At 43.5% G+C, this 17700-nt stretch overlaps 2 protein-coding genes across 3 annotated transcripts in view; one reads left to right on the top strand and one right to left on the bottom strand.

Moving 5' to 3' along the window:
• LOC124006277 (protein dopey-1-like) overlaps positions 1-2255 on the bottom strand; it is a 39177-nt gene extending 36922 nt beyond the window's left edge. Inside the window, 1 exon segment of the mRNA XM_046316197.1 lies at positions 1280-2255. The gene's annotated coding sequence lies outside the window, so the exon portion shown is untranslated.
• Positions 1652-17096, top strand: ube3d (ubiquitin protein ligase E3D). Of its 2 annotated transcripts, none has more exons than XM_046316194.1 (10): positions 1652-1996; positions 5191-5396; positions 6370-6460; positions 6876-7110; positions 8045-8117; positions 8491-8569; positions 8791-8899; positions 9166-9353; positions 10852-10990; positions 15759-16488. In XM_046316194.1, the coding sequence occupies exons 1-10, from the start codon at positions 1920-1922 to the stop codon at positions 15858-15860; spliced, it is 1299 nt and encodes a 432-aa protein (XP_046172150.1). In that variant the 5' UTR covers positions 1652-1919; the 3' UTR covers positions 15861-16488. The 2 variants fall into 2 exon arrangements, with proteins under 2 accessions (XP_046172150.1, XP_046172151.1); XM_046316195.1 differs by lacking the exon at positions 15759-16488 and adding an exon at positions 16529-17096 and having other exon boundaries at positions 1653-1996.
• The last annotated feature ends 604 nt before the right edge of the window (positions 17097-17700 follow it).

The following is a 17700-nucleotide window of genomic DNA, read 5'->3' as shown; positions in this document are numbered from 1 at the left end:
AATCAGAACTTTACGTATGGAAGCATTAGTCTCAAACTACATGTGTCCTTAATGTGCAGGCCAGCACCAGTCAATCTGTCAGAATGAGAGTTACAGAGGAGAAGCACATGGGTTGATGATGGTGCACAGATGGAGCTGTTTATTGACCAGTCATGTACAAATGACACATGTTAATTAGGAGTCTGACAGATTACAACAATTTGATACGGTTAATGTTGGCATGTGAAGATAGTGCTAAATCATTGGTGTCTTCTTCCAGACATGTCTTAGTGAAACAGATGCCTTGGGGATGGGAGAGGTAGATAGATGTGCTTCAACAGACAATAGAGAAGTCAAGTGAACAAAGATGTACATGAGAGGGTTGGGTTCCAACTACAATCAAATCACATTTTATTTGTCACACGCTTCGTAGACAACAGGTGTAGACTAACAATGAAATGCTTACTTATGGGTCCATTTCCAACAGAGCAGAGTTAAAGATTAAAAATAATAAAGAAATAGTGGCACAGTGAACAGCAAATAAAAAGAGTACAAATAACATGCCTATATATAGGGAGTGCCAGTACAATGTCATCCTTTCACCAAAAATGGATTTTTTCCCATGGCATTTCTATCCAAGGCAGAACCCTAAATTCCTCCCACCTGGTAATCAGGGAAGTGACAGACCTGAGTGGTACAGTACATGCATCACATGTCTGCCCTGCCCAGTGCTTCACAATGAAATGTGTTCTTGGTGGAGTGGGCGACACAGGAAACTAAATGACAGCCCTGGTCTTTGTAGTTGCAGCTATATGGATCTCTAGCTAGTTGTCACGAGTTGAAATATTTGGCGAGACAGCCTCATTTTAGGACGGCACACCTACTAGATATACTGACAAGAACAATAGAACGACATGCAAATTATAAAACGCTAGATCAAACTATCTAGCAAGTCATCTATTTAACAAGATGGATACAAAAAAATATATAATTAATTTTTATAGCCAACAAGGTGAAACACTTATCAAGGCATAGGACATAACTCGCAACCAAATATGAATGACATCACCTATCGTAATAAGTGGTCAGCAATATCGAAACCTGCCCTCCATGTAAGTTAAAATGTGCTAGCTTGCTAACTCAGCCAAGGCAGCGATACAACACCCAGGTGGCTATTAATAGTACCAAGTAGCTTAGACGTAACGTTACAGCCTGACTAACTCCCGATGTTGTATCCCGAAACTAGCGTAGCAACGACTGTCTTATTTATCGGCCGCGACAGCCGACGATAAATACTTACCGTTAGAAGGATATTTGTAAACCCACACTGTCAGTAAATGTATCCCGCTTGACGAATTAAAAATAAAATAAAAATTCAGCCTGCGCCAAATGGCTCAGTGGGAAATGTATCCTTGATAGCTATGTCCGTATTATTGATGATGTTGTTGTTGCTGCCGGGCCCCCGACGTCGACTCGGTTAAACCGTGTCACTTGTCAAGTAAGCATACAACGCTCACGGGTTAAATAATGCGTGTATCCTACATATTTCAAGGTATCGATGTCTTTGCTTGAAAAACAAACCAACATCAAACCCACACCTGCCCTACGTTCAGGTTCACAGTTGTCCCAGACTGCGTTGCAGATTGCTTGCACGCCTCCTTCATTTGTCCGACTTGCAATCCCTCCTGGCGGTAGAAAGGTTCCGGCTCGTGTTGATAGCTAGTGAAATATATACCGTAGAAGTCTTCGCTGTTTTAAATTTATAGGCTGATGATTTGTATTGCTACATTTGCTTTAATTTGACAATCAGATGTACGAAGCCATTTCTCTTTGGACTCCGTTACCTCTATTAGAGCGAAAAGTCAACTGCACGTGTCTTCGTTGTTAAACCAGGTTAGCCAGCTAGCCATTGCGAGCAATAGAAGATAACGACACACACCATGGGCGAAAATGCCAAAGGAGCTGGAGTGTTTCTCGAACTAAGGAAGCGGCTGCAAAGTGGTCTTCTTGTTCTCTGGTAATTATTTGCGAAATAGTTAGCTACCACTAGCTAGGTATCTAGTCTTAGCTAATGTCGGCTGGTTGCGCTAGCAGGACACGATTGAGGACGCGTTCCTGCCGTGAACAAACTGCGCAGAACAGACGCATATAAATGTATTTAACATCTCAAGGACCACATATACGTGTGACTCTTAGCATACATCTGTACAACATCAACTCCGAGCCCTACATCAGGGACTTCATCAGGACCTGGATGATTGTGGGTCAACCACGAATCGTTTGCTCTGCTGCAATGGTGTAAAACAATTGTACTACTGTTCATCAACTGAATGCACCACTCCGTTCATAGAGCGGTGGTTATGTATAACATCCGAAGTCATCCAACCTTTATAGTCAGGGGTGTAGTGTTGCTGGTGCGTAGCGACGCTCCGCCACTTCTCGTGACGGTGATATGTCTCGCAAGATCACTTTGATGATTTAATTAGTATTCTACATGACAAACCGAATATAATGGCATAGATAATGTCCGGTTACTGTTATACCAAAAACACCTCCTATTTTTTAAAATGTCAGTTTTAAGATAATCGTGCGGAAGTTGTTGCATTTTTGTTTTGTTCTGTTGGAACTCCATCTGCTAGAATATTCGATTAAATAGTAGTTAGGCCGGTTAGCCATCCCTAGAAGGTCTAAATGAATATTCCCATGGAACGGATTGGGATTAAATGGTTGGCATGCATGCAGCATGGGTGTTTAATATGTAAAACGTGAAGGATTATCATTCACGAACGAATCGCGATGACGGCCTAATTTATAGTAATTGGTGTTTTAGGATTTAAAAAATAGAGCGTTCTCCTTGAGCCACGTACATACTGTGATTGCCTACGCGGTACAATCGTGTAATTTGGATGATGCATTGTATGTATATTCTAAAATGATTTTTATACAATAGGCTTCATATCGCTGCCAACTTTCATTCAGGAGTGACGTAATACAAAATTGCGCTCCGTTAGGCAACCTAAAATATTGCGCTACACCACTGTTTTTAATAAATGCAAAGCAATTGCCGTATGTGGTCAACTGATAATACCAGCACCGTTTTGATTGAGACAGCGTCATTGCCTGCCTTGGGTTACGCATGGGAGCTCATCTTGATAAATCAGTCAATGTCCGATTTTTGTTTTCAGTGAATCTCCGTTTGGATATTTGGTTACAATTAGGCTGGGAAATTGAGGTGCCAAATTAGGTGCTCAAATTAGCCAAATTGAGGTGATTGATGATCTTTAGTCTAGCAAATGAAAGCAACTCAGATATTCTCTACACACACACATACATTAGGCCTACAGCCTACCTGTTGAGCTTCGCTGATGTTTATTCATCTATTGGGCCAACATGTTCTCGTGGATGTAATGCTATAATTTGACACCAGGTGGGGTTGTGGAGTAGGAAATTTAAATTTTCATCAACATTTTTTAAAATCAAAATATATGGGCCATTCAAGCTGTGGCAGTGAGTCAGACTTAACATGGAATTGAGTCCATAAAACATTGACGTAAGTCATAATGTTTTGTTTTAATAGGGCTCTGCTGCTTTTCAACTATACCAAAATCAGCATTATAGGGCCCTATTCAGACTTGAGATAAGTTGACATAAATTGGAATTTAAAAAAAATGTTGGCTTAAATCCATATTTTATGAATTTAATGAATCTTTCCATCTCTGAAAATAAGTGTGCACTCTTCTCACTTAAGTGGCTCCCAAGTAGAACAGTGGTCTAAGGCACTGCATCTCAGTGCTTGAGGCGTCACGACAGACACACTGGTTTGAATCCAGGTTGTATCACAACCGGCCGTGATTGGGAGTCCCATAGGGCGGCACACAGTTGGCCTAGCGTCGTCCGGGTTTGGCCGGTGTAGGTCGTCATTGTAAATAATTTGTTCTAAACTGTCCCTGGCTAGTTAAATAAATAAAAAAGAACATAATCAACTGCCTTTGCATAGGTAATTAAGACAGTTTATTTGTGAGAAAGTGTTAAAGTTAGCCATTGTTATGTAAATGCAGTCTGAAAAGTTCCAGTGGCCTGGCTTTTCCCCCAAGCAGGTCTAGTCATGGCCTAGTGAGACACGGGTGCTGTCCCGTGTAGCAGGAAATAGAAAAGTCTAAGCCTTTCGGGTTAAACACTTGGGTAAATCCTGAATGAAAATTCACCATAAATAGAATCGTGTCCAGGTGCTGGATCCTTTGGGAGCCTCTACATTTGATACTCGTAAACATTGGTGTGGGATTCTGTAGGTTAGGCCTATCGCCTAGTCTGTGCTTTGCTGCATTGCCTAATTGTTCTATAGTTGGATAAAAAGAGCAGGTTTACTGTTTAGAGACTCCTTGTTTTACCAGTCGCTTGTGTATTGTCTGGTGTGACAGGCTGCTACTGTGGTTCCTGGCTATAGTTCCTTCCAGTTGTTTGCTGTTGCTTCCTCCACTCGGTTGGAAGTGAGAGAATTCAATGCAGCCAACCAAGTTGTGATTTTAAAGCGGCCTTCGCTGGGTAATGTTTCTCTTCCTGGGGGACAGCACTTGTGTCAAGCATGGACAGAGACGCATTGCATGGCTAGTGAAAATAATTGCATCGAACCCAGAGATTGAGCAGAGGGCAACGTATCTTCCGTGCATCAGTGCATCAGGGCTGTCACTGCAAGAGAAAAAAAATCTGGATTAGCCAAACATTGTACATGCACTTTACCCTACACACCATTCCTTTTTTCTTCCTTTGTCTCTCACACACACACACAATATATCGCTTTATTTCTCTCTCCCTCTATCTCTTCAGTTGGCCTACGGCTGTTTTCCTTTGCCCTTCTTCCATCAGAGCAGTGAGTGCATCCTCTCTCTCTGCAAATGTTCCTCTAAATCATTAGACTTCTACTTTGAGCTAAAACAGCAACAGGCAGGAGGTAGAGGAGGATAAGGACAAGTTGGAAGGTTATGATAACTTTAGAACTGTCACACACACGCACACACACACACTGGTCTACCATTCACTTGTTGTCATCCACTCGTCAAGGAACGCAGTCCCATTTGTGTCTCAGCCATTGCGCAGAGGCCTGCATTACGCTGAATCATTAATCCAATTGTATATGTTTTGTTACCAGGTTTACCTGTCCATATCAAAATATGACATGTTGCTGAACATCATGTCTGTCTGTCCCTCCCTCAGGAGAGATGTGGCGAAGAGCTATGCAGAGGTGAGGGTTACAGGAGGAGATTCGTCCCTCCACATCCGGACTCCTCGGGGCCTGCTAATCGTGGAGCTGCCAGCAGGGGTCAGCCTCGTGGAGGGCTCCTGCAGGGAGGCACCTGAAAGAGGAGATGAGATACACTTCAGAATGCGCCTCAATGTGGACCAGCACACAGATGACACAGGTAATGGCTAGCTGTATGGACACACACACACACACACACACACACAACAAACAGAGACAAAATTACTCCCATGTAAATGTTTGTTTCTCACATATCATAGCCTAATTACCATCTCCACTTCAGGTAAGACAGAACAGTATCAGTAGATAATTTCTTATTTATGGCTGATTATATAATATATTCTCATCTGGCTTGAGTCAGTTACTCCGTGGCTGTGAAGCCTTCCCTCGAACTGAGACAGTGGAGGAGTCCTCCTGTGTATCCCCTGTAAGCCTGATCAGCCCACACAGTACTGATCTATAAAGGACTGAGTCATGAGCTCAGTAATTTGCCCGTCATGTCTGGTGCCTAAAACTACACCCACTGATGGATATACAGACACTGTGAATCTTTGACCTGAATCAGCTGTAACCTGATTTTTCGTGGAGTAATACTCTACCATCTTCCCTGAGAAAGAACTGAGTGCATGTTTTGGTGCTACTGTGCAGGGAACGGAAAGCAAAACTAGAGTTTCTTATTGGTTCAGGGAGTCAGTCTGTTTTCTTCCGTTTGGTGTCAAATGAATACACCCCAGGTTTACTTTGTCTCACTCCATCAGGTCTTGCTTATATTAACTGTAGAGTCACTGCACTGACCTGGGAACCGGAGGAGATTCCCCCCATGTCTCTCTCCCAGAGAGAACAGGGCCCGTATCCACAAAGATATCTGATCTACGGGGGAAAATTGGATAAACACTGGGGTGGTGGCGGACTGGCAGAGGGGAAAGCAGCTTGGAAGAAAGGTGGCAATGAGTCTGTTTTTAAGCACTCCTCTGAAAAGCTTTGTGGATATGGGCCCAGACCCCTTATACCCCAGGCCTTCATCTCTCTGTCCGCGTTCACTCTGCTTATCGACTTTTACTCCGTCTCGAGGTGAAGCTCTTTTCCGCCGATAAGAGTTGTTTATGTGCTCTGTGGCTACTCTCTCCTAACAGGGGCCCTGGGGAGTGTGATGGAGAGGCTGCAGGTCCGTGAGAGTTATTCCTTCCACTGCCAGTCCTGTGGGACCAGGGTGCTGGAGGAGAGGTGAGACAACCACAGGGAGGAAGTTGGTTTGTTGGTTCATTTACGTCCTTCGTTCAGACACAGGAAGTGGTGCCGCTCACAGTAGTGGAGAAGATGGGTTCAGTGAGGGAGATGGATGGCTGTTTGAGCTAAAGGACAATGCTGTACTCTGTCTCATCTCCCAATGTCATGTTGACATTGGATAGGTGGATACACGCACACCCACACACACCTGCCAAAACGTAGAGAATACATATGTTTGTGACATTGTCACGGAAAATGGGTAAAATTGGAATATTGCCCAGCTTTCCCTGTTAATGCAAATATCTTTTTGATTGATTTGTGCAAATAGGTTTTTGATTGAAGTTATCAATTCATTTCATCAGTACAAATAGTCTCCAGTGTATAGCAATGTAATGTCATTGATTTTTCTCAGGGTGTTCAAGCGAGTGCTCCCTCTCCCCAACTGCAACTGGAGCTCCCTGGTGGATGACTGGTGCTGCCATCCAGACCCCTTTGCCAACCTGAAGCTGCTGCCCCGAGCGGAGGACTGTTTAATGGGCGACACTCACCTCCTTGTGCCCCTGGATAGAGGCTGTGAGGAGACTCTCACCCAGGAGCTCAGCCCCATCACCAACAAAATGGCTGAGGGTCAAAATCAGGACACACCGGTGAGAGGAGGCAAGGGAGGAAGGAACGTCCGTGGCAGAAGATCAATGCCGTTTTAGCCTTGATCATCACGTTGATGTTTGTTAGATACATAATTTAAGATTTTGGCATTTCACTTCGCTCTCACTCCCTCCCCAATGTGCTGTATACTTACCGAAAAGTAAAGCTAAAACATTGGTCATTTTCAAAAGTTTTCCTCATGTTTGTCGGGAAGTGTACTGTAGTTACATCAGCAGTGTCTGTGCTTCAGGCTCCTTGTTAGTCTCACACTATCTGTACACCCCCATCCCACTGGGCCTGAGACTGGCAGGATGAGATGGACACACTCTACTTCACAAGCAGCAGCAGCTAGCAGCACTCCCTTTTTAGAGAGGAAACTTGAGGAGGCGGGCAGACAGGCAGCACATCAACACACATCGTGAGCCACTTTAACTCGAGCCTACAGCCAGGCCTTGTGTTTGAAGCCAAGCTTCTTTTTTTCTCTTTGCCTCTCGCTCTTTCTCTCTCTCTCTCTCTCTCTCTCTCTCTCTCTCTCTCTCTCTCTCTCTCTCTCTCTCTCTCACTCTGCCTCTCTTTCTCTGCCTCTCTCTCTCTCTCTCTCTCTCTCTCTCTCTCTCTCTCTCTCTCTCTCTCTCTCTCTCTCTCTCACTCTGCCTCTCTCTCTCTCGCTCCATCACTATCTGGAGTGGGATTGATTTCGCTCTCCATCTATTAGTCACTATCTGTGGCTCAGCCTGGGCCTTTTAGTGTGGCTGTGGTTGGGTGGATGGGAAGTGGAAAGAGGGATGAGGAGAAGATTTATGCCTGCCCATTGCTCTCTCCTCTTTTTAGGTTGTTTGATTGTGGTTATCGATTTCCGTTTTGGAGGAACTTAAATTAGAACTGTGTGTTCTTGTCTTTTAGCTTTATTTTGTATTTTTCTGTTCTTTTTTGTAGAAACCCAACCGCAGGCGTACGCTTGTCTCCTGTAAGAGCTGCACAGCCGGCCTGGGAGAGGTTGTGGCACCAGGTACACAACCGTCTTTATAGAATAGATACTGTATATTGTATTTTTAAAAAATCAACAGGAATTTATTGATTTGCTGTCATAATACCCAACGTCATACACACACATACACACACTGGTTGGGAGCAGCACAGCGTCTACCTTAGAGTGGCACTACCGGAGCAAATTTAGGGCTTAACTTCCTTGCTCAAGGGCACAAAGGCAGTGAATGGCATGGGACCAGCAGCCCTTCATTTGCCAGTTCAATTCCCACTTGTATCATTTACCCTGGGACTTGAACCATAAGAAAGTTGCATTGCATTAGAAAAGATGCCCAGGTCAGGTTCTGTCTGCATGGGGGTTGGCTCAATAGTAACCGTTTCTGTAAACGTTGCAGGGACCTTGAAACTCTACATCACAGAGGTGACGGTGAGACCCAGTGTGGGAGACAGCCAGTTTGATACCTCTCCAGACAGGTAACTATGGTGCTGCTTCTCAGACTGCTGCATGTTGCTGTAACATCTCGGATACTCAGCTCCTCAAAGTGCAAATCGATGTAAATCTATAGTTTTTCACTATGCAGATGCAATATATGCCCTTTTGTTGCTACAATGCCTGTGAGCGATGTAGAATATTATTTTAGACATAGCTAGGTAGAATTCTTATTGAGGGTTAACCATGCCCTGCTCTTCCACAGGTCACTGTTCCTGGAACTGACCATTGCTGCCAGACTGGTGGAGCTGTCCTCCTCACAGAGCGTGTTTCGTTTCTCTATCCAGGCATCAGATGGAAAAGCCTTCATATTGGTAAGAGGTGTGTGTGTGTGTGTGTGTGTGTGTGTGTGTGTGTGTGTGTGTGTGTGTGTGTGTGTGTGTGTGTGTGTGTGTGTGTGTGTGTGTGTGTGTGTGTGTGTGTGTGTGTGTGTGTGTGTGTGTGTGTGTGTGTGTGTGTGTGTGTGTGTGTGTGTGCGAGCTTGAAATATGTGAGACAGAGACGGTGTGTGCATTGGTGAAATGTGTGTGGCTTTAACAGAGCGGGTGTGAAGTGTTAAATAACTTCTTCTGATCCTCAGCTCTGGCTCCTGAACAGCGACTCCCTCATTGCCTCGTTCTCTGCCACTCCGTCATCGACTGTCAGAGGTGATGCTGTCACCTCTCCCGGCCACCACCAGTGTTCTGAGCATCAATCACCCACTGAGGCTGGCAGCGCCGTCAAAGTTCTCTATCTCCCCTGTTCTCTCTCTGCCAGCACACACCAGGAGTAAGACAGCCTACATACCCATCTCCTGCTGCATTTCTGATAGAGTATGATTTTTTTTTTTTAGTTGGGGGGGGGGGGTCTTTCAGTGCAGTTTGTTCAGGATATTTGACTATAACGGGTATTTGTACTATTGGTATTATTTTTATTATAAAATAGTGTTTTGCAACTGAGAACAGAAATGAGTCACGGATAGATGTGGTGGGTGCTCCATGTTCCTCCGTGCTGAGTTCCCCGCGGGAGGATTCTTCTCTTCTGTTATGATTTCCTTCTTCCTCTCCCGCTTCACCTTTGTCTTGTTTTGTTTCGTATAACGTGACAGCCCCTCCAGCAGACTGGCAGCAGAGCTGTAATTAACAGACTGTAGATGAAAGGAGAGGACTCCTTTCCGCACGGCACTCCAGTACAGCGTAGCTCAGCACATCGCCGCTGTTGACTGCGTGTAGGATGGGAAATTGCCTGCTGTTTTAAGTGTGACACTAGCTCAGGGGTTGGAGAGACCTGACCTACACTAGCTTAAACCGGATCACTCCTCCAACATTTTGGAAGAAAACAACGTGGCGGTTGGCTGACACAGCTTGTATGAAGGTGGGGAAGTGTTAGAGAAACATCTGTTTCCTCTAGGCCCTACATACTGTTACATACGTGACATTCATCCCTGACCATGTTTTAATTCAGTCAGCCGTGTAAGTCACTGAGCACCGTCTGTCTTGGTTGAACGCACTGGAGGTGACGTTGGAGATGCACGCCAGTAACGTGTCTCTAATTGGTGGGAGAATCAGTGAGTCTCTGCTTAATTGAATTGTGACTGTCACCGAGGGCGATGACTTGATTAGTGTGGAGTTGACGGCTGCAGAACTAATCAAATTTACTACCAGCGGTGTTTTCATTAGGACAAACCGTAGCAAAGCATTTTGCTACGAATACGAGGGTTTCTCATTGGACAAGTTCAGGTTATTCCCTCCCTGTTTCGGCCCATTTGTTTCTTTTTGGACAATGGTTCCTAAACACTACACCCTTGGGTGACCGTTGAGGTTTTATAACCAGCGTTCGGATTTTCTTTACTGTAAAAGCAGTAGCATTCACCGTATACTAAGTGAGTGTTACTTTCTATACTAAGGACTTATCAGCATTTTAACTCAATAGTGTCTGTCGCAGAGCCACTGCACAGATGGCCAAATGTAATGAAAAAACCTAGATCGCTTCCACGACCTGTGACAGGGAATCAATCTCTCCCTCAATTTCTCATTCCTCCATCCATTTCAAACTCTCACTGTTCAACATTACCCAGTGATAGATTATAATGATTTGATTAGCATCGTAATGCTTCAAACTGGGATTTATGTCCCCTTGCCTAGGGATGTGAACCTCGGAGATATTTGACTTTTTATGTATTATTCTGACTGATGCAGTGTTGTACATTTTCTCTCTTTCTTTGTGTCTTTCTCTCGGTCTCATTATTTTTCTTTCTCTCGCTATCCTTATCTCTGTGTGTGTCCAGTGTTGTAGACACCTGGGAGAAGGACATCGGTGTCCACCCCCTAGAACTGCCCCTGACCACGTGCCAGGAGCTGTTGTCGGTGCTGACAGCCAGTACTTCCTGTCTCCCTCCGTCGCTGCATTCCATGAACTCCTACCAGGTGAGAGAGCTTTTGGGTAATGAAGGCAGAGCTTGTCCCCTTGGCAGGATGAACATGACACTTTTTGATTCCATATGGCTGATATCCATTATTTACAGCCTCTACCCTAGTAGCTATCGTTGCGACCATTTAAAAATAAAAAACATTTAAGCACATTTTCGAAAAGAGGTTCAGAGTGATTTTGTGACAAACTATTCTTAGAAGATGCTGGAGCACCACCAATACTACTGGGCAGTCTAACGTTTTAGTGCCCACAACAACAGTCTCCTCTACAGTACAAAAAGGGAGAGTTTTCTTGCACCAAGGCAAGACTAGGAGTTGTAAACTTGGCTGACTTCACCAGGGACTCTCCAGAGACATTCCAGACAGTTGCACAGTAATTACCACCATTGTCTCATCCCTGCCTCTTTACCTGTCACAGCAGCACTCACCTGCGAGCACGACATCAGGTTTGAGAAGTTGAAGTAGCCTAACATTTTTGAAAAATAATGTAAACAAACATTTGAGCTCCTGCATATTCAACGTGGCTGAAAATAAGGCCACTGGCTCCTGTCTCATTATATAGTTATCATGACTCTGGGCCCTTTGATTAAAATGCTTACCAGTTACTGTTTTCACTTCCCACCACTACTATGTTACCAAACCTCTACGAGACTGCTTATTATATTTCAGCACTCCCTCTCTTTCTCTCCCACGCTCTGCAATCTCATATTTTGTGTTCCTTCCCTCTTTCACAAAACTCTGTTACTTGCCCTCTGGGTCTGTACAGGGGTGGAGGAACTCATTTTGACTCTGGCAGACGCTATCAATTCCACTTAGATGGAGGGGATTGGAGAGAACTTCTTTCCTTACTTTTTCCATTTATCTTCAGTTTGTCGTATTTCAGTCTGATAGGCTTGTAGGGTGTTAAGAGTGAGTCATTCGGTACATTCCAGATGTTGCAATGTCTTTTTAGTTAAAAAACATATATATTTTCCAGAGAAACCATCAATTGTCTACAGTTACGATGCCATACTCCCCCCCCCCCCCCATGTTACCATATTCCCAAGTCCCGTTCATCACTCAGCTGGAAAGTCTGGAAATCGAGGATATCAATGTCTTGTCCTGACCGTGAGTGATTATGCTACTGCTGAAAAGGGACTTGTTTTAGGACGAGGGTACTTTAGACTGCATGTCACTAAAATGGGGAAGAGACGAGAGGGACTAATGGGAGTGATGAAGAGTGTCTGATTTAGCCACTTTAATACCTCCCCTAGAGAGATGGATTCACTGCTCTGCTGTAGACCTAGGAGTACCAGAGAGTAATGCGATCACGTAGTCAGATAGAGTTACAGCGGATGAGGGCTGAAAACTCCCAAATTGATAATGTAGCCCTAATAGTGTGTGTGTGGGCATGTGAAATGGTGAGTGGGCCTTCCAGTGCCCGTCTATTGTGTTAGCCCTCTTAACCAGATCTAGCCTCTCATTACTGGAGGAGGAGGAATGGTGTGTTGTCTGGGATGTTGTGTTCCACCTCCGAGCTGTGCTGCAGTGTAATGGGGTGTAAGGTACTTCCAGTGCAGCGTGCCACCCCTGCCACAGACCCCCCTCCCAGCTTGCCAGCTCATTAATCTCCCACACAGAGAGGCACACTGGAAGATAAAAACTGGACAGAAAAAGGCAAGGGGCAACATGCTGGAAAAATGAGATCTATATCAAGTCTCACCCTGACGATGTCTTGCATACTCCTGTGTCGTATTGTTGAAACGATTTACCTCCCTCAGGTACACGCGCCTGAGGGAGGTAAGGGAATGCATGAAAAATGGGATTTGTCGGAAGAAGAATTCTCTGCTAACCAGCACTATATTGTATTAGACTGAATGGCTTGTGACACTCAGTCAGTGTGGCTGGTCCCCATAATTTAGATTACTCGGTCAGTTGCTGTAGCACTCCTCAATCAGAATCCCTCAGTCAGTAGTTTAGACCACACTTTCAGAAATGCCTTATTCCCTACAGAACACAGTTTCAGTGTAGGCAAACTGCTTTCACTTCAGCAGCACCATTCACACATGTCATTTGTCGCCCCCTCCCCCCAGTTATATTTCTCGTCAAGTGGAGTAAATCATATTCCCTCTGTCATCTCGCCAAGATGTTGAGTGTTGTGATAACAGAACGCCTGTACGAGAGCACCGAAGCTGAGCATTTAGCTTCTGAGGCTGCTCTTCTCTAGTCGTAATCAGCCTTTTTTAATGCTGACAGATAAACACCCCGCTGTGAATACTACTACCTCTGAAAGAAAAAGAGCCATAGTACAGTGATGGAAAGGAAATAAACTGTACTGGCAAATGCAATCTCCTGGTACGGGAAGGAGTGTTTCTCTCATGTATCTAAAAGAAAATAATAATCATATCCCTAGGAGAGTAGACGTTTTTCAACGAGGCGGGCTGAAATTGTATTTTCATTATTAGAATTTGTAACTGCGGTGAGCTCACGATGAAGCTGTGATGAGAAACCGTTTCAACCCTGGGTAGTACATCAGCACATCACAACTATTATTGGAATGTATAGCAGGACCTTGTGTCAATAATAATTCATTTCATTGAAAGTGTTTGTCTCACACCCAAGGTGGCATTTTCTTTTAAATAATAAAAACAATCCAAAGAAACAGAATGTGGACACGGACAAGAAACAAAGCTATATACAGGTATCATCAGGTCCGGAGGACATGAGAACGGAATTAGCAGAGGTCCGTGAAAAGCTTTTGTGAACCGCATTGTCTTGAGCTGTGTTTTCAAGGAGGACCGAGACACTGCTCTAATAATGTCTGGAAGAGACTGTACCATAATAGTGTGAGCCCTGTCACCTATAGTTTTCTAGTCTGCTTCGGGGCTGCTGAAGGAAGACGGGCCTGGAGGGAGTGAAGGGGGCGTGTGAGGCAGGAGGATAGAACAAGGTCAGACAGGTACTTGTGTCCAGAGTTTAGGATAGGTTGGAAGGTGTGAAACAGGATTTTGTAGTTGATGCGTGACCATATGTGGAGCCAGTGGAAGTTGAATAGCGCTGGATTGATGTGGACCCTGGAAATCTGTGTGAAATGTTAACTAGTTAACGAACTAACCACTATCTGTTGACCTCTTGCTCCTACCCGACACGCAGGCGTCCCATCTAGACATCTGGAAATGCAAATGCGCTACGCTAAATGCTAATAGCACTCGTTAAAACTCAAACGTTCATTAAAATACACATGCAGGGTACTGAATTAAAGCTACACTCGTTGTGAATCAACAAGTCAGATTTTTTAAATGCTTTTCGGCGAAAGCATGAGAAGCTATTATCTGATAGCATGTAACACCCCAAAAGACCCGCAGGGGACGTAAACAAAATAATTAGCATAGTCGGCGCTACACAAAACGCACAAATAAAATATAAAACATTCATTACCTTTGACCATCTTCTTTGTTGGCACTCCTAGATGTCCCATAAACATCACTATTGGGTCTTTTTTTTCCGATTAAATCGGTCCATATATAGCCTAGATATCGATCTATGAAGACTGTGATCAAGGAAAAAAATAGTGTTTTATAACGTAACGTCATTTTTTTAAATTAAAAAAGTTGAAGATAAACTTTCACAAAACACTTCGAAATACTTTTGTAATGAAACTTTAGGTATTAGTAAACGTCAATAAGCGATCAAATTGATCACGAGGCGATGTATATTCTAGCTGTACGTCTGGAAATAATGTCCGGGGTAAATCTCAACCAAAATATCCGGTCGGAGACCGGAAGAAAGGCGCTACCTTGTGTCCGTTTGACCAAGAAACAAATCGTAGGCAAATGACAAGACTGTTGACATCGTGTGGAAGCTGTAGGTATTGCAACCTCGGCCCCATTTAATGTGGTTCACATTCAACAATGGGTTCTAGTGGCGCATGGATATATTTTCGCATTTTCAGTGATCAGATTTTCCTGCGCTTTTCGATGAAACGCACGTTCTGTTATAGTCACAGCCGTGATTTAACCCGTTTTATAAACGTTTGAGTGTTTTCTATCCACACATACTAATCATATGCATATACTATATTCCTGGCATGAGTAGCAGGGCGCTGAATTGTTGTGCGATTTTTAACAGAATGTTCGAAAAAGTAGGGGGTAGGAGTAACAGGTTAACTAATGTTTTCCCTCTACAGTATGTGGTTAATTTTCAGAATGAGAGAATTCGGTGAAAATGAGCCGTTGCTTGATAAACAAGTGAATTCAGGGATCAAGTGTAGCTGGAGCTGGGCCTGGTTTAACCTGGATGCCGCTATAGAGGTGAAAGGAACACCACACACTTTCCCTCTTTCTCACTTTTGCTGGCACATTGTAGAACAGATGTCCACAGGCAGAAAGTGTACAATGTAATAATATGCAGTGTAGCCCAAAGATAGTTTTTGTTGTGTTGAACTTGACAGTAACACGTGTGCGTAAGTGAGGGGGGGGATTATAATTGTTTTTACTCAGTGAACGTTATTTTTGCACACATGTAGCCTTGTTCACTTGATCGACGTCTATAGTGGCCACTATAATAGAGCAATTTGTGCCTGTTTGTTTCATTCTATTTCTACTTAAGATGGGGGGGGGGGGGGTTTCCCCTCCAAGTGCAATATTTGTGTGTGGTCACAAGCGTTCTATTATAAAGGCTAACTGTGCAATATTAGTGTGTTGTTTTTTCTCAAGACTTGAGTGTCATTTGCAGTAAAGTCTAGGCAACACATAACATTGGGTTGCTTGTTTGTTGCATGTTTCAGTGCAACAAAAGAAATGGTCACCTTTTTGGGTCCTCACCAGTTTGCATCCCTGATTGCAACCATCTATCAATGACAGCAGCTGGTTCAAAGGTACATACTTGAAAGCGTTAACGTTAGAGGTTGAGGTTCACTCTCTTTAAGTCAATGGGAATTAATAGTAGCTTGTTTCTTGCTTCGTTTTTCCTTGTATTTTTCTTTGGGGGCTTAGCTATTTTGTAGCACGTTCACCTTTGGGCTTAATCTGCCATCACAGACTAATTTGTTATCATTTGTGTTAATGAGTGTTGATGCGGTGTGCAGGCTGAGTCATGAGTTTCGGGGGGAGCCTTGAGTGAAGCCAATGCCCTCATCCATCATCCCAATATAGCGGTCTCACAGGAGATCCAGTCAGGCAGAGCTGTGACCCTGTTCCAGGCAAACAACCAGGACTAGGAGATGGCTTTAAGTTGTATGTGTGCGTGTATGTGCAAGACCTGCACTGTTATGTCAGGCATCTGACCGTGTAAGAGAGGACAGGATGTGCCACGAGCCGACAAAATATCCACATTTCATCTGAACACATTGTTTTACCTAAATGTCACTGTTTTTTCATTTGTTTTAACACAATCCATACAGTATACTCATCATAAGTCAGTTTCATTGTACGTAATGAAGATATACATTTTTTTTTCTGGCTGTATATCTGAATCTACATGTACAGGTGAGAAAAGTAATACTGTATCTTCATGTTACACTAGGGATCTAACCCGATCTGTCTGAATTGTTTACAGGTGGCGTACATGAGACTGTAATGTCAGAGGTCAAGAGCCATGGATCCACTCATCTTTCCTAGAGGGAGGATCAGCAGAAGAAACACTGGAACACTAGAGTACAGTTACTTATCTGTCTTAGGCTGTGTTCAAGACGCACGTAATGGAAAACCAAGTTCCATTGCCCAAGTTCAGCTGGTGCATACCTCCGAGTCGAGCGTTCTCCTCCTAAAAGAACGATCATTCCGTTATACGTTTTGAAAAGGTTTCTTCAATTTGGTCCTACTGAACATGACCCTGATAGCTGCTGTAATGCAGACCATGTAAAAAAAAGACTTGTAACTAATCATTCCAATGGAATGACTGAGTTATTGTGGATAATCCTGAATGAATCGTGAATAATGATGAGTGACAAAGTTACAGATGCACAAACATCATACCCCCCCAAAAATGGCTTGGGGGTAGGTATGATATTTGTGTCTAACTTTCTCACTCATCATTGTTCACGATTCCTTCAGGATTATCCGTCTATTCTTTTTTTTCTTTTTTAAGAATAAAAGTGACTCAAATGACACATTATTTACATTAATTTCTGTTGGGCACAAAATCATTTGAAACACAACCAAAACAAACAGCAAATGCATCCAAAAAAATTGTAGTCACAAGCTTGATGTAGTCAATGCATGCTATGGATATGGGACCAAATACTTCACTTTTTACTACTTTAATACACAAAAGTAAATTTGTCCCAATACTTTTGCTCCCCTAAAATGGGGTGACTATGTGCAACAACAAAAAACGGTTCACCCGATATGGATGAAAATACCCTCAAATTAAAGCTGACAGTCTGCACTTTAACCTCAGTCATTGTTTGATTTCAAATCTAAACTATTGAAGTATAGAGCCAAAAGAGGAAATAATGCTTCACTGTCCCGATAATTACGGAGGGCACTGTATGTAACCTCTGTGACAGGCGGTACCTTTTTGGACAGGCTTTTCATTTTACCTCTCAACCACTTTTACTCACCACACTACCTACTGCTGTGTGAGAGGAAAATCAGCTGACAGTGTCATTATAATAACCGCTATAATTACTTTAAAAAATATATATATATTTTACCAGAGAGCTAGTAATTATGTGGTTGGTTATGAGATCGAACGCTACAGAGTTTTCTGAATGTCAGCTAGCAAAG

The sequence above is a fragment of the Oncorhynchus gorbuscha genome, linkage group LG19 (assembly GCF_021184085.1).
Source record: "Oncorhynchus gorbuscha isolate QuinsamMale2020 ecotype Even-year linkage group LG19, OgorEven_v1.0, whole genome shotgun sequence".
NCBI classification, from domain to species: domain Eukaryota; kingdom Metazoa; phylum Chordata; class Actinopteri; order Salmoniformes; family Salmonidae; genus Oncorhynchus; species Oncorhynchus gorbuscha.
The sequence above is the reverse complement of the archived record's forward strand: the minus strand, read 5'-3'. Positions and strand labels throughout refer to the sequence as shown.

Coding starts and splice junctions, on each gene's coding strand:
- ube3d (XM_046316194.1), top strand. CDS start 1,920: ATGGGCGAAAATGCCAAAGGAGCTGGAGTGTTTCTCGAACTAAGGAAG. Junction 7,111..8,044: donor GTCAAAATCAGGACACACCG/GTGAGAGGAGGC, acceptor TCTTTTTTGTAG/AAACCCAACCGCAGGCGTAC. Junction 10,991..15,758: donor ATTCCATGAACTCCTACCAG/GTGAGAGAGCTT, acceptor TGCATGTTTCAG/TGCAACAAAAGAAATGGTCA.